Source organism: Chelonia mydas, chromosome 3, assembly GCF_015237465.2.
Source record: "Chelonia mydas isolate rCheMyd1 chromosome 3, rCheMyd1.pri.v2, whole genome shotgun sequence".
Lineage (NCBI taxonomy): Eukaryota > Metazoa > Chordata > Testudines > Cheloniidae > Chelonia > Chelonia mydas.
The window spans coordinates 146,646,662-146,670,628 of record NC_057851.1 but is presented as its reverse complement, the minus strand read 5'-3'; the positions used below and the strand labels follow the sequence as shown (position 1 = coordinate 146,670,628).

Sequence of the window (23,967 nt, the reverse complement as noted above, 5' to 3'; positions counted from 1 at the left end):
TGTGCAGGAGGCCCTGGTCGGCGGGGGGAGCAGGAGGAGTGGGGATGGGGCACGCTCCGGGGAGAGGGTAGGGTCGTGGCCTGGGGTGGAACAGGGGTGAGTGCTTGGGGAAGAGGTTGCGTGGGAGTCAGGCCTGGGCGGAACGGGAGTTTGAGCACCCCCTGGGCCCGGAGGAAGCTGGCGCCTGTGCAGACTACTATATTAACTAGTAGTTAATGTAGCCTCCTGACACCCCAGTGAGGTAAGATGGGAGAGGGGAGAAAACTAGAACAGAGTTCTCAAATGTACAACGTTTTGTGATAAGTTACAAGTTGTAGCCAGCTCAGGGTCCCAATACTGCCAATTCAAGGCTCATCTTACTGTGTCAAGCCAGGGTGTGAATCTGCCATGGGCCTCAGAGGCTTCTCTCTTGCATCTTTGAGAAAGGGTTGCCCTGACTCAGACTTCAAACTCCAGAAGAGGGTTGACAGCTATGAATCCAGAGTAGATGGAAGGGCCTCCCTCCAGCCCAGAGTTAGGTGCTTAACTCCCTTTGAGGGGCAGGGCTTAGGCCACTCCCCTCTTCTCAGAATTTCCTATTGGCTAGTTTAGGCACCTCCCCATTCAGCTTGCTGGCTTTTGTGAATGTGTTTTCTAAGTGCCTAATTCTCCCCAAGCATCGTATAGGGAGGCTGGGCACCTAACTCGGGCCTGTGAATTTCGCTAAGTGGCTGGGCACCTAAAAGCTTGGCTGAACATTGCAGCACCCAAGTCCCCCTTGTGAATCCCACCTCAGGAGGGCATTGGGGACAGAGGCAGCAAAGGAGCCATTCAGAGAGGTAGAGTCAAGCCTAAACTAACTGGACAGGTCTGACTTCTCCCTCCATGAACCCCCTTATGCAGCAGCCTAGCCAGGAACCTTTCCCCAACAACTCCTGCCTCCACACACAAAAACACATCTGTAACTGAATGCAAATCTGGTTGGTTTTTTATCCATTGTTAAAAACAGGTTTAATGGTGAAGCCATTATAATTTGTCAAATGTGGAGTTGCATTTGCATGCTTCTGTCATTTTTGTCCCCTTCTGATGGCTTGTGTGGCAAACGGACAAGTTTTGAAGGTTGAGAGTTCTAACACAACTACTGCTTGCCCTAAAAGACGTTAAACTATCATATTTTAAAAATGCAGCTTTTTTTCTTAGTGCAGACATAACATAATTGGAAAGGTCTCTTAAGATGGGTGAACATGATTGATAGCGACACTTCTTTGGCCACAGGACAGAGCCTAACTCTGTGTGGGTTTTGCTTTTAAATTATTTTTTAATGTGGGAGCCTTCTTGACTGACTGTCTTCTCCTTAAAGCAGCAAAAAATGCCACAATCAAGTTCACTCTATCCCTTTGTAGGTAAATTGTAAAGCAGGTTTAGATTTTCAAGGCATGATTGTAAGAGAAGACCATTGGGTCTTTGGGACAAGGACTATCCTTTTGTTCTGTGTTTGTACAGTGCTTACTACAATATGGGTCCTGGTCTATTACTGAGGCTCCTAGGTACTACAATAATATAAATAATAAATATACTACACCCATTACCTGTGTGTGGTATATTTGGTCCCTTTGTGATAACTTTGCTCTACAGTATCTGTTTGGAAGGTCCTAGACCTTACATCTTACTCAGTAAAACTAGTGTAGATACACTTCTTAGTTTGACTTCTGTTAAATGTAAGATTTAGATTATATTTTTGGAGCATCCTGGCTTTATTGGCACACACTTAAGAATGCATACTCAGCTTTGCGGTGATATGGCCAGCTGGTCGGTTGGACAGATATCACAACAGCTGCTTTCTCTTTTCCGGCTGAAGAATGTTTTTGTAATGCAGTTTCAGACTAGATGCTAGAAAGAAACTTACTGCGGAACTTGTTTCAGAGTAGCAGCCGTGTTAGTCTGTATCCGCAAAAAGAAAAGGAGTACTTGTGGTACCTTAGAGACTAACCAATTTATTTGAGCATAAGCTTTCGTGAGCTACAGCTCACTTCATCGCAGCTTATGCTCAAATAAATTTGTTAGTCTCGAAGGTGCCACAAGTACTCCTTTTCTTTTTACTGAACTTATGCCTCTTTGAGAGGAAGGGTGTGTAGTTCATCTGATTATAATTTTTCTAGGGTTCTGATGATCTTCAAAGTGCCCTGATGATGAGCAGCTCTTAAGCTAAAGATGTTTCTGCATAGTAAAGAGGGAAATTTAATTGAGCAATGACTTCCTTTATCCTGTGGCATGTAAGGAGGAGTAAATAGAGACACTTGCTGAGTCTTGTTACAGGAGCACAGGAAGGAGAGAAAGGATAGTAAACGGAAGCCTGGAACTTCACAGTAATTGTGCTAGCTAGTTGATCATTTCTTCATTTAGAAGATTCAAGTGTGGCTCAGCTTTCCATACCCTCCGGGGTTTTTTTCTGTGCTGCTTGCTCCTAAATATCAATATTGCCTTTTGCTTCCAATAGCAATCTGTTGGATATGTAAGAATATGCTGCAAATACATAGAAACTATCTTGTTGGTGGAGAAGTGCACACAGTTCAACAGGCAATAACTCTCATGTGACTTTTTGGACTTGTTCCAAATAAACTGAAACTGTTCTATGCTAAGTGGTGCTCTTGAAATTAACTGATTACTGCCCCACTGTTTACTTTACTGCGTTGTGAAATCCACTAGCTGAAGTGGAGTCATTAGTGAAATCTTAGACCTGTGAATTTGTGTGGGTTTTGACTGTTGATTTGAGTGTAATCTCAAATGTTCTTGACACCTAGTACTTCTTTGCAAATGGTTTGACTATTTGTGGTGTTATATGAGACATATGGAAATTTATTTAAAATGTTTGTGGGTTAATTTCCAGTTAGCTCCTTGGATTTCTTACTTTTTTGTATGTACCTGCTGAAATCAGGAATTGTAGATGGAGGGTTATTTAAAAATTATATTTACATCATGTATAAAACTAACAAATTCCACTAGTTTCTACGGGGATCTTATGCAATTGTGAAGGGCTGTGGAGGTGGTCTGTGAGATAGCAATTGGGAAAGGAAGTGTTCATGAGGCAATTTAATGTTAAGATGAGGTCTGTAGAGTGAAAAGCTTTGTGAAGCCTGGAGGTACTGTGTACTTCACAAGTCCACGGCAGAAATGAGGAAACTAGAACAGATTTATCTTCACTTAATTATTCCCTCTTTTTTTCAAGGAACTAAATATAGTTCTTTCTTTTGTAGTGTTGGGAGGATATAGATCAAAATAAGCTTGACACACATGTCCCAGCTTCTCAGTGAGATTAAAAATTAAACTGGAGCTTTCATTATAGAGAGGTGCAGCATGACTTCCTTTTACGACCTGAGTAGCATGATGAGCAAGTTCATCTCAGCTCCTTCTAGCAGCCAAGGACTCCACCTCCATGCCTTTGGTAACGTTCTCTGATATTTTTTTAAAACACTTGAAGTTCTTAAGTTGTTCCGACTGTACATAGAACAGTCAGCTTTGGCCATGTAGCATGAAAAACACCGACGTGCTGTAGTGTTTTTCTGCTCTTAAAGAGAAATTGTAGCAAAATGATATCCTCAACCAAACCAATTTCAAGCACAAAAAGCAACTATAGAAATTAGCTTATTTCTGAGGTGGGAGGGGGAGGGATGTGATGTTTAACCTCCTGCTGAGGAATATTTGCAAGTATAGATGTGAAAGATGCCACTGAGACGTCCTCGTTCCTACCTACACAATTATGCCACAAGCTGTGGATTCTTTAATAAAACAAACACTAAAGGGGTGGATCTGGTCATATGCTCTCTGATGTAATTCCATTAAGTTACACCAGTGTCAGAGAGACTGGAATCAAGGCCCAAGAATTCTAGAGTCGTAGTGGGATAGTGGCTTGCATTCTTGATGTTCAGAAAGCTTCCAACAAAGAGCCAATGGATTTTAAATATTTGTCTTTCAAGAATATTTAGAGCTCCTAATATACCTATGTTGTCAAACAATTCTGCCAAGGAATAGCAGAAGGGTATGCTAGGCCAGAGTGAGATGGTTCTCATTCACTGCAAAACCATAGTGAGAGACACGTTCTCCCTGTTTGTGTATCATTTGCCTTATGTGGCTTGAATGAACTGAAGCTGGGATTTTGACTACTGTACACTCTAAGGGGGGGCCAAACCGCGGCTCGTGAGCCACTTGCAGCTCTTTTACAGTTAAAGTTGCAGCTCACAGAGCCCCCCATGCTCCCTCTCCTATTCTCCACCTACCAGACTGGACGGGGGGAAGCTTGGGGCTTCTGCCCTGTGGTGGGGATAGGGAGTTCTTCTGTTCAGCAGGGAGTGGAGTCTCGGGGTTTCAGCCCTGCGGGGTGTGCCTGCTGGGGCTCAGGGTTTCAGCAGGAGCAGGGCTGAAGCCCCGAGCCCCGGCATGTGCCTCCTGCAGAGCTGAAGCCCCGAGACCCCCCCTCACCACATGAAGCCCTGAGCCCCGACAGCTGCCTACTGCGGGGCTGAAGCCCTGAGCTCCAGCAGCTGCACCCCATTTCTTGAACTTCTGAAGATTGTCATATTCCTGCTCTGAGGGCCAGCAAGTTTGGCCACCTGTGCTCTAAGCTCTTGATTCAGGCAAGGAAGGGTCATGATCTCCCCCCGTCCCTTAGGGATTCCCTATCTCCCTCCCCCTCAGATTTTTTTTTTTTTTCAGTCTGGAAGCTGACTGTCTCACTTAATGTACACTAGAAAATTGCCCTTATTGTGAAATGTGTTGATATCATCACCACATCTGGGGACAGAACGATGCAGCTTTGCATGATGGCACAACTTTGAAATATCTTGCATGATACTGCCATGCTGAAACCTGAACAAATCTAGTCTTGTCTTTGAGGGTAGGAGTGCATGTTAAAACCGGTATGTGAGAACTTTGTATTTCTAAGGCTCAACATGAAGATATAATCAAGTTAACCACTGAGAACTGTTAATAAAGCCGTAAAAACAATTATAGGCCAAACTTTAAAGCTGAACTCAAGCTGTGAAAGTAAGTTTGCTAAAGCTGTCACAGTCAAACAAAATGGCTTTTTATTTATTTATTCAAGATATTTTCCACAGGATATATCCCAGTTAAATGTGACAACTTGTTTACAATGGGTTCTTGCCCAAGGACTGAATGTGATGCAAAACTGACAAGAAACTGCTTAGAAAAACAAATTTATTTTCCTGTGCATCCTTTCTTTGTGTGTGTGCATCTGGCTTTTAGATTGGATGCTCTTTGGGGGCAGGGAATGTCTTTATTCTTGTGTACTGAACACCACAGAGCACACTGTTAATAACACAATTGTGCTGGACATAGTAAGAGAGCAGCAGAAGAGTGTACATTTTGTGTGTTGGTTTTTTTTAGTTGTTCACAGACATTCATCCAAGATACACAATACCTCTTTCATTCTGAAAGTCTCCAGAGCTGAGTGCGGAACTTGTGTTGGAGGGAATCATGACACGACAGATGGGACTGTGGTGGATTTGGACAGTGTTTTGTCCTAACCATTGGGAAAACTGGGGTCATCATGGTGTGGTGGTCAGGACATTCATTAAACTGGATGCATAGTAACTGAAGTCTCAAAGAAAAGTTAGCCTTGTCTACCCCGAAAACTTGAGTTGACCCATCCATGTTGCTTAGGGGTGTGAAAAATGTACACCGCTGAGAGATGTAGTTAAGCTGACTTGAGCATATGACTTGGTCGCCAGAAAAATTCTTCTGTTGATCTAGCTACCACCTCTCGGAGGGGTGGATTAACGACAGCGACAGAAAAACCCCTTCCGTCAATGCAGCTGTGCGGCTCTAGTGTTTGTAGTATAGATGTAGCCATAGTTTTTCTGTGGAATTACTTTCCCACTACTCCTGTTAAAATAAAACTATCACCTCGCTGCTCTTAAAATGCATCCTGTCATTGCTGACATTGGAAACTTGCCCTGCTTCCCTCTCTTATTTATTGAAATGTTCCAGAGCAGAAGAGAAACTAATGTGTTTAAGACTTTTGCTTGGGTTTTCAGCAGAAGTATTTCCATGGTAGTTAACTAGTTGAAAGTTAGTAAAAGTACTGCATCGGGACACCTGTATAGCCTACAATGCAATATCTGCCTCTGTTTTGTAGTCCAAAAAGTCACCCAGTAAAAATGCCATCACCTTACTCAGCACCTGTGCACTCTGTGTGTGTTTGAGTCATATCTGCTCATCTTACTCCTGTTAGCCTTGTAGCACCCATGCTGCTGTTGAAGAAGAGCAGGATTTTATTCTTCCACAGTTGTTAGGCCAATATTTTTGTTCTCCAGACACAGTTACTGGAGATATCAGTCCCCCATCCACAGACAAACAAAAACCAACAGCACTGGCTTGACTTTCAAATACTTGATAATGTTCTGGCTCATCCTGCTATAGGTTTCAGGTTGCCACGCATTAGGAAAACATCATATTTGGATTTGTAAACTGAGCAAATTCTTAATGTAAGTTGTTGTGTCTGTTAACTTCCTAACTGTGCCCTATCTTGGTAGTTTTAAAGTGGGACGACTAATGTTAATCAATCCTTATTTGATTAAAATATCTGGACAGTATCTTCCAGCTTTCTTCCTTACCGAAGCAAGACCTTGACAATAATGGCTAAATTTTGCTAACCTTCAAAACTAACTTGAGCCAAGTAAAATCTTTAACCTTTTTACTTTTAGCTCCGTTAGATCTTTCACATGAAAGTTAAATCATCTTTCTCTTTCAAATAACCTCTAGTAGCCTTCACTAAGGTATGATCTATGTATAATATATTAGTTACTATAGTAAAGTGAGAGGTTGACCGATAGAAACATCAATGTGTTCCGTAGCTTATGCCACAACACATTCAGTGACCTAAGGGGTCTTTAGAATTCTGTAGGTTAAGTTGCCAGACAGCTTGGTTGTTCATCTGAAACTTTTTCTCATTTTGCTTAATTGTATCCAGTTGAAATTACAAGGGGAAGCTTATTCTTCAATTTTACTTCCTCTCCTACAGACACTTGTGTAGCTGCATTTTGCAAATGGGTAAAGTGGTACAGTGAAATTAACACTGGGGTGCTAGTCAAGAAGAGCTAATGAGTCCTTGTCTGCTTTAGAAAGGTGTGCTGCTTGAACGGAAGGTGTGCTGCTTTTTTTTTTTTTTTTTAAATCAGTTTAGTTTTGGTTTAAACGAGGCATTTATTAGTTTAGTTTAAACTGATTTTTAATAGACTTAAGCCAAATTGAAATAAGCCACTCTTAAACTGAAATAAGTCTCCATACTGGTTTGCACCTGTTTAACCAAAATCAATTTAAAATCACACCTTTAGTGTGTGCTACAGCCCACTTCATCGGATGCACGAAAGCTTATGCGCAAATAAATTTGTTAGTCTCTAAGGTGCCACAAGGACTCCTCGTTCTTTTTGCAGATACAGACTAACTCAGCTGCTACTCTGAAACCTTTAAATTTACACATACAGTTAATTCAGCTTAATTTTCCTGAGTTACATGCCTTAAGAGGTATTGATACACACAATTATGCCTCATCTTTTCTTGTCCTGATCATGACTAAGGTTAGTCTACACTGCAACCTTTTGTGGAACAGCTGTGTCAGTCAGGGATACGACGAGATGAGATTTGTGACTGACATATCTGTACTGGCAAAAATCACTAGTGTAGACAGTTCTACTAACCTATATTGGCAAAAGCATAGTTTTGCTATTTCATTCAGGTGAACTAGATAAGCTATGCTGGCAAAAATGAAATGTTTCTGATATAAGTAGTGTCCTCACTAAAAGCATTGTGCTGGTACTATATCGGTATAATGAAATGACAAAGCACACCTAGTATAGAGTTGGCCTAAGTAAAGGTCCCACGTGCTGACTAAGGAAAAGGAGTCTGGAGCACTCCGTACAGAAGAGAATGAAAAGCCCTGTTAGGGTTCTGTATTCATGTCTCCTGCTGTCATGGGTCAGGCAACTCTGTTAATGAAAACTAGATCTGGTCAACACTTAAGTTTAACTATGAAAAATCACACCCTTAGCTGACCACTAGACCAGCAAAAACACTCTGACTCTCTTTTGCTGGTCTAGCTTATTTCGTTCAGGAAACTATATACTGGCAAAACTGCACTCTTGCCCGCATAAGCTGCATCTACGCTAAGAGGATTTGCCAGTATAAGTTTACCAGAAAACCCTTTCTTGTGTAGATGCAGCCTTAGTTTCCTCTGCTTCTTAATCACAAAACCAGAGTGATTGTGAGGCACTAAATAGCAACTCAGAGCATTAATTTCTGAAACTGAGTTCTGATCTAGGGCTTGTTTACACTGCAGACGCTATCATGGCACAGATACAGCACAGATACTGGTGCACCGCTGTAGCACCGTAGTGTAGACTCTTCCTACAGCAATGGAAGGGTTTTTTCCATTGCTACAGTAAGGTCAACAGAAGAATTCTTCCATCCACTTCAGCTGCATCTACTCTAGGGGTTAGGTCAACCTAACTACAGCTCTTGGGGGTGTAAATTTTCACATCCTCAGCAACATAGTTAGGTCAAACTAGCTTTTCGGTGTTGACCAGGCCCAAGTAAAAAAGCCTAGCCTTCTTGCGTACATCTTTAGGTGAGAGTGAGTGTGTCTGTTTTTAATAGTCGATGTCGGCCCTTAAACTGTGTAGTCTGTGTCATCTGACCAAGACGCTAATGGCTTATATAGAGGGTACAGCCCTTTTAAAGTACTTCACAAGCAAATGAGGGAAATTCTGTATTAAGTGAAGTAGCATTTGACGGCTGATATATAGATCTACACAGGGGATTTGTGAGTGCCGGGGGTGGTAAGTTCCAGTTTTCACTACTGCAATGACAGAACAGTTCCATCCAACTAAAACTCATAATTCAGCAAGTTATTGTTTAACTCTGCAGAAAAGTACAAGAGGAAATCACCTCTTTGCTCTCATCCCATTAATACCCCTCACTTTTTTTTTGTCTGTCGTATGAATTATGGCTTTATAGGAAAACTAAACTGTCTGGTATTCTTCATACACAAGCAGATCTTAAACAGTACTTTCTGTGAAAATATTGACATGCCTCCAAGAGATAAATGCACAAACATATCAGAATTCTTGCCCAGAGAGGTTAGTAACATATCCAGTTATTTGTGCTGAATGCAGAATGAAAGTAGAGCTCCAAGTTTTAACCTCCCCTTTACATTTCATTTTTCTTTCTCCTGGCAGTGTTCTCTGGCTTCCTAAGTACTTACATGATTTTTACTGTCACGTTCACACTTCATCTTACAAATGGCAAATACTCTAAACTTTACTGTTTTATTTTTAGAGGTAGAATTTACTTCTCTGTTGTTCCAAGAAGTATTAATCATTATATCCCTTTCATGGCTGCTACTGCGTAGATTTTGGGACCAACAATAGCATGACTTCTTAAGGAGCTATAATACTACAGGGAAAGGTGGGCAGCAGAGCACGTTGTGCTGAGGCACTGGAGACCCTGCAGGCTGTCTTCTGCTTTAGAAGGCTGAATCTTTTGCCTGTTCCGTGGGGCTGGCATTATTATGTATTATTTGTATTACCGTAGCACTTAGGAACCCTAGTCTTGGATCAGGACCCCATCGTGCTTTACAAGAACAGTGGTCTCAGCCCCAGATAGTTTACAGTGTGAGGACACCTGGCTGGGCTGAAACATGCAAAATTTCCTGCCTTCTCTTACCATCCTGTCTCTTTTGGTAGAGTAGAGAATGTGATCCTTGGTCTTGTCTTGTTAAAAAATTGGTTAGTTTGACCCTATTAAAGACTTGCCTCACAACAGCTTTGAAACTGTTTTCTAGCCATAAAGGTGCCTCTTTCAGTCCCTTCCAGCAGGGACACAGTAGTTACATGATGTGAAGTAAAACGGAAAAAATGACGAAAGTGGCAACTTCCTAAGAGGCAACAGAATCATGCACTGAAAGAACAATCGCTATTTCTTATCTAGGAACCCAAATACAGTCCCACCTCTTTTTTTTTTTTTTTTTTTTATGGTCATCCCATATGATAATGGTTTTTCACATGTCTTGTTTATTAGTACATTAAACAAGAAACAAAAATGCTAACTCGTGCTTTTAGAAAGCAAAAGTGAGAGACTAAGGCCTGGTCTACACTTTTAAATTACATTGTACAGGAGTGTGAAAAATCCATGACCCTGAATGACCTAGCTGTGCCAATCTAACCCCCTGGTGAACATGCAGCTAAGTCAATAGAAGAATGTTTTAATTGATCTAGCTATCATTGGCTGGGGAAATGGCGTTTCGTCAGTGTAGGCTGTGTCTGCGGGTTTATGCCGGCATTGCAACAGCACCATAGCTAAGCCCACATAGTCCTAGTAGCGTAGATATGGCCTAAGAGCAGTGGTCTGGTCTCTACTTCCCTTTTAAAAGGGAGAGAGGGAACAAAAACTAACCCTGGTTCTAATGCTGAGCATCCTTATGAGGAAGATTATAAAAAATCATTCTGGAATTCACTGTTGTGAAAGTTAAATCTCTTTTTGGGGCTGTGTGGCAAGAAAGGCTGGCTCTATAATTGCTGCAAATTTCAAGTGAATCTGAAGAAGGAATACTAAAATCCATAGGCAGAAATCCAAGCTGGAACTCGGCAGAGTGCAACTCAGGTTTATTGTTTACAAAGTGGGGATATTTTTTAAGCATTTACATGTTGACTAAACATCTCTTGAACTGTTCCTTATAAACTCAAAATATAGTGTGTTTATAAATGAATCTCTTAAAGTGGAAGTAATGAAATTGGTGTCTTTCTTGCCACATCAGCTATGTAGACAACACCCTGCTCTTGTTTAACGTGTAGCTTGGAGATATCTTGATTTTTGTTTTTTTTATTTTTATTCCTTTTTTATAGTTGCACTATACACCTTGATTTTGATCCTATCTTCATTAACAAGTTAAAATGTTTGCATGCACACTTTCTTTAATCTGAGGACAGCTTTGTATTTTGTATCAGATGTGTCCAAACTTTTGATAATGCAGGACTTTGTACAAGTAAAGAATCGAGCGGATTATCGCAAAAAGAAATCTGCAGTTTGGTTCTATTTTTTAATAGCAGAGGTTTATACTGTACTATCAAGACTTCATAAAACATCATGTATCAGTTTTGGAACACCACTGAAGCACATGTCAAGGGAAGAAAATATATCTTGTGATTCATGCTCCTTGCTTTTTTTTTAAATTTGCCCAAAGAGTTAGCATCTTGTAATGAGGCTCCCAGACAGAAATGCAAATGAGCACGTTTCTACTGCATGCTGTATTCATTATCTCCACAGTGAGGTGCCCAGGTGATTTTCACCCTTTGGCCTTCCTTTGTTCTGACACACCTTTGTAATATTTTGGCAGCCCTTGAGGGAGAATTCCTGCATATCTTTGAAACCTGCTGGTGGAAAGGTGTGATTGTTGGATGTTCCATGTATGCTCTATGCCAGGGATCGGCAAACTTTGGCCCGCGGCCTGCCAGGGTAAGCTCCCTGGCGGGCCCAGCCGATTTCTTTACCTGCCGCATCTGCAGGTTTGGCCGATGGCGCCTCCTACTGGCCGCAGTTCGCCGCTCCAGGCCAATGGGGGCTGTGGGAAGTGGCACGGGCCGAGGGGGCTGCAGAAAGATAAATCCAACATGCCTGCTGTCTGCTTCTGTCATTACCTCTATGCTTACAGAAGAACTGCAGTGGCTTATCTTAAAACAGTACACTACAAATTAAGGACATTATTTTTTCCCATTGAAGTTGATGGCAAAACTCTCATTGGCTTCGAAGCCCAAAACAGCGATGGAGTTTTTGACATCTCCTTCTCTACTTTGATTCTGTCTCTGACCACCAAGAGAAAAGTTGTACCCATTTGTCTACTTTGTAAGTCTCATCTTGCCTGAGCCTGCTTCCTTCTATGAAAGGACAGAATTAAGCCAAGTCAATTGGATTCCCAGTGGGTCTGTTTTTGTCTTTCTGTATGTTAATCTACCTGGACAGGCACATTTCCATTGGCAAATACTGTTGTGCGCGCGTGCGTGTGTGTGTAACATCCATCACTTAGTAATACGTCTGTGGCGTAAGTGCAGTTAAAATCCCCTCCTGGGACTCCTGTTTCTCAATTTGTGACTTCTGCAGTGTTTGAAGTTTAATGAAAAGGGGGGTTGGGAGGGTTAAGTGAGGGGAGATTCGCTTACTCTCTGCCTGTTTATTTGTAATAAGATAATGTCCCACAGGAGAGTGTTTTCTTGTCAGGTCAATGATCATTATTTCCCAAGATATTTTCCATTTCCTTTAAAATTCTCAGCCCTTGTTCTCTCTGCCAAGGGACAAAAATTAAAACAAAAAAGAGAGAGGGCATTTATGTCTCAGGAAGAATCCTGTCCTCAGCCAGATTCACTGCATTAGTGCTTCTTGTTCAGCTGTAATTTTCCATGTGATAGTTGGAAATGTCACAGAATTCCCCGAAACTTCTGGTCACTGTCCCCCGTCCCCCCCCCCCCCACCCCTGCCCTCACACACACTCTGGGAACAATACCAGCATCAATCAGAACTGGTGGTGCCAGAGTATTTTTATTGGAGATGCTACCTAATGCTGGTTGAACAAATAGTTTAGACTACTTTACAGCGGCACTGAAGGACACTGTCCCTCTGAAGAGATATAGATCCCTTAGAATTCATTGTATCCAAGTACGTATTTTATTTTAAGGAGCATCTGGTAACATGAACTATTAAGGGAATTAGCACATAACTGTCTGATATGGATGGGTATACTTTGCTCTTTTGTATTTAGACTACATAATTTTTAAAAGTATGCAGAGAATGGGCACACTGGAAATTCCCAAGATTATATTGCTCATCTCCGTACCTCCTGCACTTTCCCTTGCTATCCTGTGCCTAACTTTGATTGTAAGCTCTCCAAGGCAGGAAGTTATGTATAAAGCAGTGTCTGTGTGCATGCATGGTGCTGCAGAAATAATGTCTTAAAGTCAAATACAAACTAGCTCTTCAAGTCGCCTCTGATGACACTTTAAGAATCAACCACTCAGGGCTTGTCTAAACATGGAGTTATTCTGGAATAATAGATGTTCCAAAATAACTCTTTCTGGATATTCTTATTCCAGAATAATGATGATACCTAGTTCAGTAAATATCAAAACACTTTACATAGGAGGTCAGTAGTCTCCCCTTTTTACAGATGGGGAAACTGAGGCACAGAAAAGGGAACTGACTTGCGCCAGGTCACCCAGCAGGTCAGTGGCATAGCTAGGAACAGAGCCCAGGTATTCTAAGTCCCTGTCAGTGCTCTATCCACTAGGCCATACTGCATCCCTTTTCTGATTTGGTTTAATCCACTTTGAAAATGAATTAAACTAAACCTGAAAAAGGCACTGTTATTCTGGAATAAGTGTCCACACATGGAGCTATTTCAAAATAACTATTCTGCTTTAAATTCACCCTGTGCCTTATTGTGGAATATCTTTCTTGTGTAGACAAGACTAAGCCCTGGTCTACACTACGGGGTTAGGTCGAATTTAGCTGCATTAGGTCAATTTTAAAATGACTGCGTCCACACAACCAACCACATTCCCTCGACCTAAAGGGCTCTTAAAATGGACTTCTGTACTCCTCCCTGACGAGGGGCGTAGCACTAAAATCGACCTTGCTAAAATCGAATTTGGGGTAATGCGGACGCAAATTGACGGTATTGGCCTCCGGGAGCTATCCCAGAGTGCTCCATTGTGACTGCTCTGGACAGCACTTTGAACTCCGATGCACTAGCCAGGTACACAGAAAAAGCCCCAGGAACTTTTGAATTTCATTTCCTGTTTGGTCAACGTGGCGAACTCAGCAGCACAGGTGACCATGCAGTCCCCTCAGAATCGTAGAGCGTAGAATGTTTCTACGCTCCCCCATCATCTCCGTCCCTGAGTTATCGCAGATTAGAAGGCGAAAAAAACGCACTTGGGATGACATGCTTTCTGAGCTCATGCAGTCCTCTCGCACTGTTAGGGCACAGCTTAATACATGGAGGCATTCAGTGACAGAGGCCAGGAAAGAATTAAGTGAGCGCGAAGAGCAGAGGCAGGAGGCGATGCTGAGGCTAATGGGGGAGCAAACGGACATGATGAAGCGTCTGTTGGAGCTGCAGGAAAGCCAACAAGAGCACAGACCCCCGCTGCATCCACTGTATAATCGCCGACCCTCCTCCCCAAATTCCATAGCCTCCTCACCCAGACACCCAAGAACGTGGTGGGGGGGGGAGACTCTGGGCACCCAGCCACTCCACTCCAGAGGATGGCCCAAGCAACAGAAGGTTGTCATTCAAACAGTTTGATTTTTAGTGTGGTACAGTAAGCAATGTGGCCTTGTCCTTCCCTCCTCCCCCACCCCACCCGGGCTACCTTTTCCGTTATCTCTCTCTTTTTTTTTTTTTTTAATTAATAAATAAATAAAGAATGCATGGTTTCAAAACAATAGTTACTTTATTTCGAAGGGGGGAGGGTGGTTGGCTGACAGGGAATTAAAATCAACAAAGGGGGTGAGTTTGCATCAAGGAGAAACATACACAACTGTCACACCGAAGCCTGGCCAGTCATGAAACTGGTTTTCAAAGCCTCTCTGATGCACAGCGCACCTTGCTGTGCTCTTCTAATGGCCCTGGTGTCTGGCTGCTCAAAATCGGATGCCAAGCAATTTGCCTCAACCTCCAACCCCGCCATAAACATCTCCCCCTTACTCTCATAGATATTATGGAGCACCCAGCAAGCAGTAATAACAATGGGAATGTTGGTTGCGCTGAGGTCTGACCGACAGCGCCAGTGAGCTTTTAAATGTCCAAAGGCACATTTCTACCACCATTCTGCACTTGCTCAGCCTATAGTTGAACTGCTCCTTACTACTGTCTAGGCTTCATGAGCCATGGGAGCAAGAGGTAGGCTGGGGTAGGTGCGACCGCGCGGTGCTGTGAGCTGGGCGAGCAGCCTGAGGCAGAAGCCTCCAGCTCGCAGGAGAGCAGAGTTGCAGCGGAAGCGGTGGAGCCGTACACCATGGACGAGGACGGCTAGCAGTCCTACTGCACCATCTGCTACAAAGGCACCCAGGAGCTGCTGTTGTGTAGCAATGCCAGCTGCTGCAGGTGCTTCTGTGTCGAGTGCTTGGAGGTCCTGGTAGGGCAAGGTGTCAAAGCAAAAGAGCAAGAGCCCTGGAGCTGTTACATGTGTCAACCACAGAAGTGCTATGGGGTGTTACAGTGCCGACCTGACTGGAACGGACAGCTGCAAGACTTCTTCACCAGCGACAAAGGATAGGACTATGATGCACCTAAAATCTAAAAAGGCCCACACATTTCCCAGAGTCACTACCCTTGATAACAGAACATAAACATAACACAGTAGACTTGTCCACAACAGCAGCGGTGATGGTGAGCTGAGCGGCCTCCATGCTTGCCGTGGTATGGCATCTGCACGGGTAACCCAGGAAAAAAGGCGTGAAATGATTATCTGCTGTTGCTTTCACGGAGGGAGGGGCGACTGATTACATGTACCCAAAACCATCTGCGACAATGTTTTTGCCCCATCAGGCATTGGGAGCTTAACCTAGAATTCCAATGGGCAGCAGAGACTGCGGAAACTGTGGGATAGCAACCTACAGTGCAACACTCCAAAAGTCAATGCTAGGCATGGTAGTGAGGATGCACTCCACCGACTTAATGCGCTTAGTGTGGACATACACAATCGACTGTATAAAACCGAATTCTAAAAATCGACTTCTATAAAATTGACCTAATTTCATAGTGTAGACATGCTGTTAGAAACTATGGGTATGTCTGTCCAGGGAAACTCAGGGAAGTTTAAGACAAATTAACTAAGGGTCTGAATCTAAAGTGCATTTAACCCCTGTGTGGATGCTGTCGTTCATAAGTAAAGTAGCCTTAGGCCAGGTGTACAATACAAACTTTTGCCAGCATAGCTGTCTTGGTCAGGGTGTAATGAAGTTTGATCTCTGACCGACAGAACTGTGCTAGCAAAAGTCCCTAGTATAGATGCAGTTATGGTGGTATCGATTATTTTGCTCGGGGGATGGGAATAAACTATACCAGCAGAACACTTCTAGTATATAGTTGGATCTAAGGCCACTTTACTTCTGAATGAGAGCATCTGTACATGGGGTTTAATGTACTTTAAATTCATACCTTTCAGCTAGTTCAGTATAATTTTCATGAGGCCTGGTCTACGCCTAAAAGTTAGGTTGACCTAGCTATGTTGCTCAAGGGTGGGAAAAATTCACATCCTTGAGAGACAGTTAAACTGACCTGCGCCCTGGTGTAGACACTGTTAAGCTGAAAGAAGGATTCTTCCATTGACCTAGCTACCATTTCTCGAGGGGTGGATTTACTACAGCAACAGAAAAACTCCTTCTTCTTCGAGTGATTGCTGATGTCCATTCATTGCAGGTGTGTGTGCTCACCACATGCACCGGTGCCAGAAGCTTTTCCCTCAGTGGTATCCGTAGGGGACTGGCTCTGGCGCCCTCTGGAGTGGCACACACATGTGCCGGTATAAGGGGCACTGCCAGCCCCTCCTCCATCAATTCCTTCTTACTGCCAGTGACAGTTCTGGAACGTCTCCTTGCCTCGGCAAGCTTACTTCTCTCAACTGTGTCTAATTGCAAAATTTTTGTGTATAGTTGTTAAAAACTTCTATAGTTCCCTTAGTGTTAGAGTTAGTAATAGTTGGTTAGTCCCGTACGGGACTTATCCTAGGGACAGGGCATGCCACCGTCCCTGGGCTTAAAGCCTTGGGACTACTGCAAGATACCTATGCCAGTCCGTAATCCCCATAAAAACTGTCTAAAGTGCTTGGGGGATAGCCACGTGAGTGACAAGTGTCACATCTGTAAGAGCTTCAGGCCACGAACGAACAAGAAGCAGGACATTCGTCTCCAAGCACTCCCTTATGGAGTCGGCCCTCATACCAGCATCGGGTCCGACTAGATTGGACTCAGCTCCGAGCACTGCGGCCTCAGTGTGGAGCATGCTGCCGGCACTGACTTCAGACTGGCACTGATCCCCATCCCTGGTACCAGCTGAAAAGTAAAGAAAGGCTGGGAGAGTGCATTCACCTGCGTCCCCCAAAGGGAAGGAGAGAGCCAGAGGACGGCAAAGACCCCAAGGGGCAGCTCTTTCTCTGCAGATGGTGGCTGGGCTCCAGCACCTACTGAGCTGTCAAGCCCCCTTCGAGACCTGCCCACTATCCCGGAAAGCAGCAGAGGCTCTCGGCACCTGACAGTGCCATCCATGCCGGAGGACTTTCAGGCTGCTAAGGACATATTGTTCCTTCCAGTGCTGCCCACACCAGCTAATAAGGTGCCTCGTTCAATGGGAAAACCCTCCTTGGGATCCTTCCAGCCATATCCATCAGTGCGGCACTGCTCCCCACCACAGCGGGTGCCCTGCCAGCTCTCACCTGAACAGCGCCACCACCCCTCAGATGTGGGTCAGCATACCTGCCAGAGTTCCCAGTGTTGTTCCCCACTCTCTAGTAGTGTTCACTGGGATTCCAATGTCAATTGCCGGCTGCCTGGCGCAGACTCTTGCAGGCGTGTCCCCAGAGTCTCAGCACCTGGAGCGTCCAAATCTGTCTCCAGGCTTATGGCACCATTCCGGAGGGTTGGTATACCAGTCCCTGGAGTCCTGTCTCAGGTTTGCCGGTACGGATCCCCACGGGTGCGTAGACGGTCTCCAAAATGTTGATCCTCTAGCTCCCGTTCTTGCTCCCGGTCCACGGAGCGCCACCGCTCTCATAGCATGAGGCATCAATCTCCAGGGTACCGTCGCCAATCTGACGAACGCAGCCACCGATCACCGGAATCGCGGCACTGAGAGACATCGCAGCTCCCCAGCAGAGGTTCGCGGAGAAAGCCGATGGGAATGGGGTAGACAGGCGACATCAGTCCCGTCCTGGTCCCCCAGACAAGCCTCCCCCTCCTTAGGCTCTGAAAGTGAGGAGGAAGAACTGCCCATGGGCCAAGGCCACCCACTGAGGGCATCGGCATTTCCTTCTGGTCCCTCAGGGGCTGCATGGCCGCAGGGCCAATGGCCAACACCCTGTCACCTGTGGAACACCTGGGCATTTCCCCAACCTTTGCAGGGGCATTGGTCAGTCTCAGGAGCATCAGAAAGATGGTCAGCCACAGTCTCCCGCCTGCCCCCATGTCTCGAAGCAGAGTCAGATAAAGCTCCCCAGGGACAGCCAGCTCCAATTGAAGCTCCCCAGGCAGAGGCAGTGGAGTTACCAGGCCCATCTATACCTGCCTCCTCCTCCTCTTCGCCCAACGAGGCGATAGTGAGGCCCTCTCGCACGGTCCCCCAGCATGATGCAAAAGCCCACCAGAAGCTTTTGAAGAGGGAGGCATCGAATCTCAGGCTGGAAGCCAAGGAGATGGCAGAGTCCTTGGACTCCCTGTTCAATGTGCTGAGTGCAGCAGCCCTCTTGAAGGTGGCATTACCAGTCCGCAAGGGAGTTGTGACACTGATCAAAGCCCTTTGGCAAACCCACCCTGCCACCCATCTCTAAGGGGATGGAGCTGAAGTATTATGTCCCCACTAAGGGGGTTGAATACCTGCACACACACCCTGCCCTAAGCTCACTGGTGGTGTCAGCAGACAATGAACATGATAGACAAGGCCAACCAGGATCGACCCCTAAGAATACGGAGGCAAAGAGGTTCGATCTTTTTGGTAGAAAGAGTTGTTCTGTGGCCAACCATCAGGTCCTGTTTGGTCACTATGATTTTAACATCTGGCAATCCGTGGCCAAGTTCGCAGAGTTGCTGCCTGAGGAGCCCAAGAAGGAATTCCTGGCTATTCTGGAGGAGGGCAGAGCAGTAGGGCAGCCCTCCAAGCAGCTCAGATGCGGTGGACTCTGTGGCCCGGTCTATGGCTTCAGCCATTTCAATGAGGCGGACATCCTGGTTGCAGTCATCAGGCTTGTCAGCAGAGGTCCAGCAATCCATCCAGGATCTCCCCTATCTCCCTGTAGTGGAGATCCAATCCAACTCTGGTAATGGAAGGTGTGCTGTTCGTGAACCCACGACCCATTGTCTCCCTGATTTCAGATGCGTCCGACCTTGGGTGGGGAGCACATCTCAGTGTACTGCAGACTCAGGGATTATGGTCATGGGAGGAGCTCGTGTTACATATAAATGTCAGAGAACTCAGAGCCATCTGCCTGGTTTGTGGAGTCTTCCTTCCCCAACTGTCCGGTTGGGTAGTGCAGGTGTTGACAGATAACACAGCCTCCATGTTCTGTGTCAACAGGCAGGGGGGAGTTAGTTAGTTGGCTCTGTGTCAAGAAGCCTTCCATCTATGGGACTTCTGCATTCAGCATGCAATCCACCTGGTAGCCTCGCACCTCCCCAGCATCCGGAACACGCCTTAGCAGGTCCTTCTTCTCTCACCATGAGTGGTCCCTTTATTGGGAGGTCATCAGGATGCTCTTTCAGAAGTGGGGAGCTCCCCGAGTGGACCTGTTCGCCGCCAGACAGAACAGAAATTGTCATCAGTTCTGCTCTTTACAAGGTCTAGGCAGAGGCTCGCTTTCCGATGCCTTTCTCCTGTTGTGGTTGGAAGACCTGATGTATGCCTTCCCACCAACTCCGCTCATCAGTAAGGTTCTCTTGAAGATCAAGAGGGACAAGGTGTGGGTCATTATCATTGCACCAGGTTTCGTCAGCATGCTCATGGACCTAGCCATAGCGGACCCATGGACACTTCCCTAGCTGCCCAGACCTACTCTTGCAGGATCATGGTCAGCTATTGCACCCGAAGCTCACCTCTCTCCACCTCATGCCTTGGATGCTGCGAGGCTGAACCTAGAAGAACAAGCCTGCACTAGTCAGGTCCAGCAGAAAGCCCTCCACCAGAGTGACTTACCTGGCAAAGTGGAAGCATTTTCTCTTGCTGGGTGTCAGAGTGGAATATTTCCCCGACCCAGACATCCTTGCAGTTCATCCTGGATTACCTGCTTCACTTGAAGCACCAGGGCCTCACCTTTTCCTCGATCAAGGTGCACCTGGCAACCATATCTGCCTTCCATCCCTGCGTCCAAGGCAGATCTGTATTCTCACATGGGTCCTGGAAGGCCTTAAAAGACTCTTTCCGCCCATCCGGGGCCCGGTTCCCCAGCGGGACCGTAACCTGGTCCTCTCCAGGCTCACGGGTCCACCCTTTGGACCTATGGCTTCTTGTTCCCTCTCCCACCTGTCGTGGAAGGTTTCATTCCTTGTAGCCATTACTGAGGTGAGGTGAGTCTCCGAGATTAAAGCCCTCATTTCGGAGCCCCCGTATACGGTGTTTTACAAGGACAAGGTTCAGCTGCGGTCCCGTACGGCCTTCCTGCCAAAGGTGGTGTCGCGCTTCCATGTCAACCAGGATATCTTCCTCCCAGTGTTCTGTCTAAAGCCTCACACAACCAACGAGGTGAGACGTCTGCACACTCTAGATGTCAGACGTGTCCTGGCTTTCTACTTGGAGCACACCAAGCCCTTCCGCAGATTGACTCAGCTCTTTATTGCCGTCGCTGACAGGATTGAAGGGCCTTCCGGTGTCCTCCGAGGGTTTCAGACTAGATCACCACCTGCATCTGCACTTGTAACAAGTTGGCGCAGGCTGTGCCTCCACCAGTTGTGAAGGCTTACTCTACCAGGGCTCAGGTGTTTTCGGCTATTTTCCTGGTGCATGTCCCTATCCAGGACGTCTGCAGGGCCACAATGTGGTCTTCAGTACACATGTTCACCACACGTTACGCCATTATCCAGCAGGCCAGAGATGATGCTGGATTTGGCAGAGCTGTGTTGCAATTGACACATCCATGAACTCCTGCCCAAACTCCAGGTACTGCTTAGGAGTTATCTACAATGGAACGGACATGAGCAATCACTCAAAGAAGAAAAAACGATTACTAACCTTTTGTAACTGCTGTTCTTCGAGATGTGTTGTCATGTCCATTCCATGACCCACCCTCCTTCCCCTCTGTCAGAGTTCTGTCAAGAAGGAGTTGGGGTGGGAGCTGGCCACTCCGGAGGTTGTCAGAGCCAGTCCCCTACAGATACCACTGAGAGAAAAATTTCTAGCACTGGTGCATGTGGCGAGCACACGCACCTACAATGAAATGGACATGAGCAACACATCTCGAAGAACAGCAGTTATGAAAGGTTAGTAACCATGTTTTCTGTCACTGTATTAAGTGTCTACACTATAACAGCAGCAAAGCATCTGTGCCACTGTAGCGCTTGTAGTGTAGACCTACCCTGAGTGTCCCCATGTAAATGTGCTCGTGGTAAAAATTTCAAAAGCACTTCAGTTCCTAAATCCCATAAAGTCAATGGAATCTAGGAGCTTTTTGAAAATGTTATCTCTCTGTGAGTAATTGCCTAGAAACCTATCCTACCTTTGCAGAGGTGCAGAAGGGAAAGACTTACTTATCTAGTGGTTTTTTCTACTCCGATTTGCTACCATTCTGTTTCCAGAATTTCTTAAATAGGTCTTATTTTCCTCCTCCTAGGTGCTGTTGACAATATTTTTCTCTTTAGACCAGGGGTGGGCAAACTATGGCCCGCGGGCCATTTTAAGCCGGCCGGCAGGAGTCTGGGGCTTGCCCAGCTCTGGCGCTCCGGCCTGGGTCGGGGGCTGCACCACGCGGCTTAGCCCCATTCCGGCGCTCCAGCCAGAGCTCAGGGTTAGGGGCCGCACCACGCGGCTCCCAGAAGCTGCAGCATGGCCCCACTCCGGCTCCTATGCACGCCAATGGCCCCTCCGGTGCTCCAATGGGAGCTGCAGGGGTGGTGCCGGCGGATGGGGCAGTGTGCACAGCCACCTGGCGGCGCCTCTGCGTAGGAGCTGGAGAAAGGACATGCCATTGCTTCTGGGAGCCGCTTGAGGTAGGTGCCACTTGGAGCCTGCACCTCTGAGCCTCTTCAAGGATGATCTGTAACTTATTAACCAGAAATGGCTAGTATTGGTCAGAGTCAAAGAAGTAACAAAAGTTTTCTTCAAATTCAATGATGTAGAACTGAAAGGAGGTTCCTTTCCCATGTTTTCTGCTTGTTGTCTATAGACCACGCAGTAAGGTCTAAAGTTCAGTGGAGATGCAAATAGCAGTGTCTGTATGAGGTTGATGCTGAACCCCTTTCAATAACTTTACTGGGGCTAGTGCTCATGTAGTCAGAGGCTGCAGGATGGAATCCTGGACAACTGACTCACATCTGTGTCTCCCTTAGCCCAGTTATGATATGTATCGTAGTGGTTTTGGGCACCCAGAATAGATACTCTTGAAGATCAAAGCCTTGTCAGTTGTTGCTCATCCCCCTTAGTTGTTCTTCATACCTGTACAAAGACCTGAAACTAACTTCCCCTAGGCCACAATAACGTTAATGTTTGTGTTGCAAGAGCATTGCTTTTTTTTTTTTTTTCTTTTAATCCCCTGTTCTAGATAACCATGTTGTTTTTTGTTTTGGAACTAAACGTGGCCTTCTTCAAGGCAAGGAGTGGGTGGTACAGTAATTGAGGCAAGAATATTTTTGCCATATCATATTAGGTTTCTTAGTATTTTACATGCTTTGCTATGTTTGTCATCTTGGTCTTCATGTATTTATGCTAGAACAATCTGTTCTGTGTTTTCTTTTCTGGCTAATCAGTGAATTTGGAAGAACCTCCAGCACTGATCCTTAGCCTCCCCTCCTCATCTATGCTTTATTGCTTTCTTTGGAACCTAACTGGTTCTAAAATCCTGTACAGTGCAAGCTGGTTAGGTGTTCTCTTCCTTCTTCAAAATTAGCCAGTCTGCTGATAAAGCAGTATTGCAAGGAGTAGAAATGGCAAAGGAACAAAAAAATCCCCATTAGTGGTTTCTAAAAACCCAAAGTTGAATTCTGAAGATACCGAGCAATTAATTAATAGACTTAGGCTGTAAAAACAGCAGCAAAATAGTCTGGCCTGCCATCTCCCAAATCATATCTTGTTGTCCTTTTTCAAAAGCAATATGCAAAGCAGCAACCTGGCATGCATTATTTACTTGTATGCTTCAAATATCAGGCTCAGAGGCAGGGACATCTCTGTATGAAGCTGGAGGCTCTATATGTGCTGGAGGCTCTCTATGAGGTAAGGAGAAATTTGCTCAGTTTAAGTCTTGGTTGTGGACAGAGTAAAGTTTGGAGCGATAAGTATAAGTAGCGTAACTTGGATCTTCCAAATATCTATGTGCAGAGCTGCACTGTTGCATAATTAGCGTGAAAAGCTGAGAAACTGACTGGGCAAATGGAAAAGGAGCAGCTTTTTAGCTTAACCACTTACCGGTGTTAGGTACCATGGAGCCAAAGTTCTTTGTTTTTATTTTTTAATCTTATTTGATAACTAAATTGCATATGACTTGTCTAAGGGCTCATTAAAGCTTCATGTTCTGCCTGTAAAGATAACTCTGGTTTGTTTAAAAGAATTGCTAGCGTAGCTAGCAGCAGTTGGCGCTCATCTTGTTAAAACTTTGTCACGTCATGTTGACTTGACCCCTGTTTCGAGAAGACATTCCCCTTCTTCTGAAGATTGAGGAAAACTGAGCAGGTCACGTGCACACTTCAGAATTGTACATTAAAATGTTGACACACCCACTACTAGATTATTTTTGATGCATCCCAAAGTAAAAGCCTGTTAGTGTTCCACTGTAGTACACGAAGCTATACATTGAATAGGACTGGGAAAAGAGCAGTTGACACTTAGTTAACTTTGCTTTTGGCCTGCTGTGGGAATCTGTTAAGATAAAAAAATGAGTTAAACAATAGTTGAAATGATTGTTGCTAGCTGATACTATTTAATCAGTCTTTTATTAAAGGCAGTATATGACTACAAAAGAGACCATACACATATTTTTTATGTGTAAATGTGTTATCTGGGAGTGTAAACAGTGT

At 45.1% G+C, this 23,967-nt stretch overlaps 1 protein-coding gene across 3 annotated transcripts in view; it reads left to right on the top strand.

Annotated features, from left to right (window-relative positions):
- The window catches only part of KCNK5 (potassium two pore domain channel subfamily K member 5), a 61,624-nt gene that overhangs the window by 16,589 nt on the left and 21,068 nt on the right, over positions 1-23,967 (top strand). Inside the window, exon 1 of one of the 3 annotated variants that reach the window (XM_037895542.1) lies at positions 9,039-9,128. The exons of the other annotated variants lie outside the window; for them this stretch is intronic. Within the exon in view, the coding sequence (XP_037751470.1) occupies positions 9,078-9,128 (51 nt within the window). The 5' untranslated portion in view covers positions 9,039-9,077. Of the gene's footprint in view, positions 1-9,038; positions 9,129-23,967 lie in introns of those variants that run through there. 3 annotated transcript variants of the gene reach the window in all.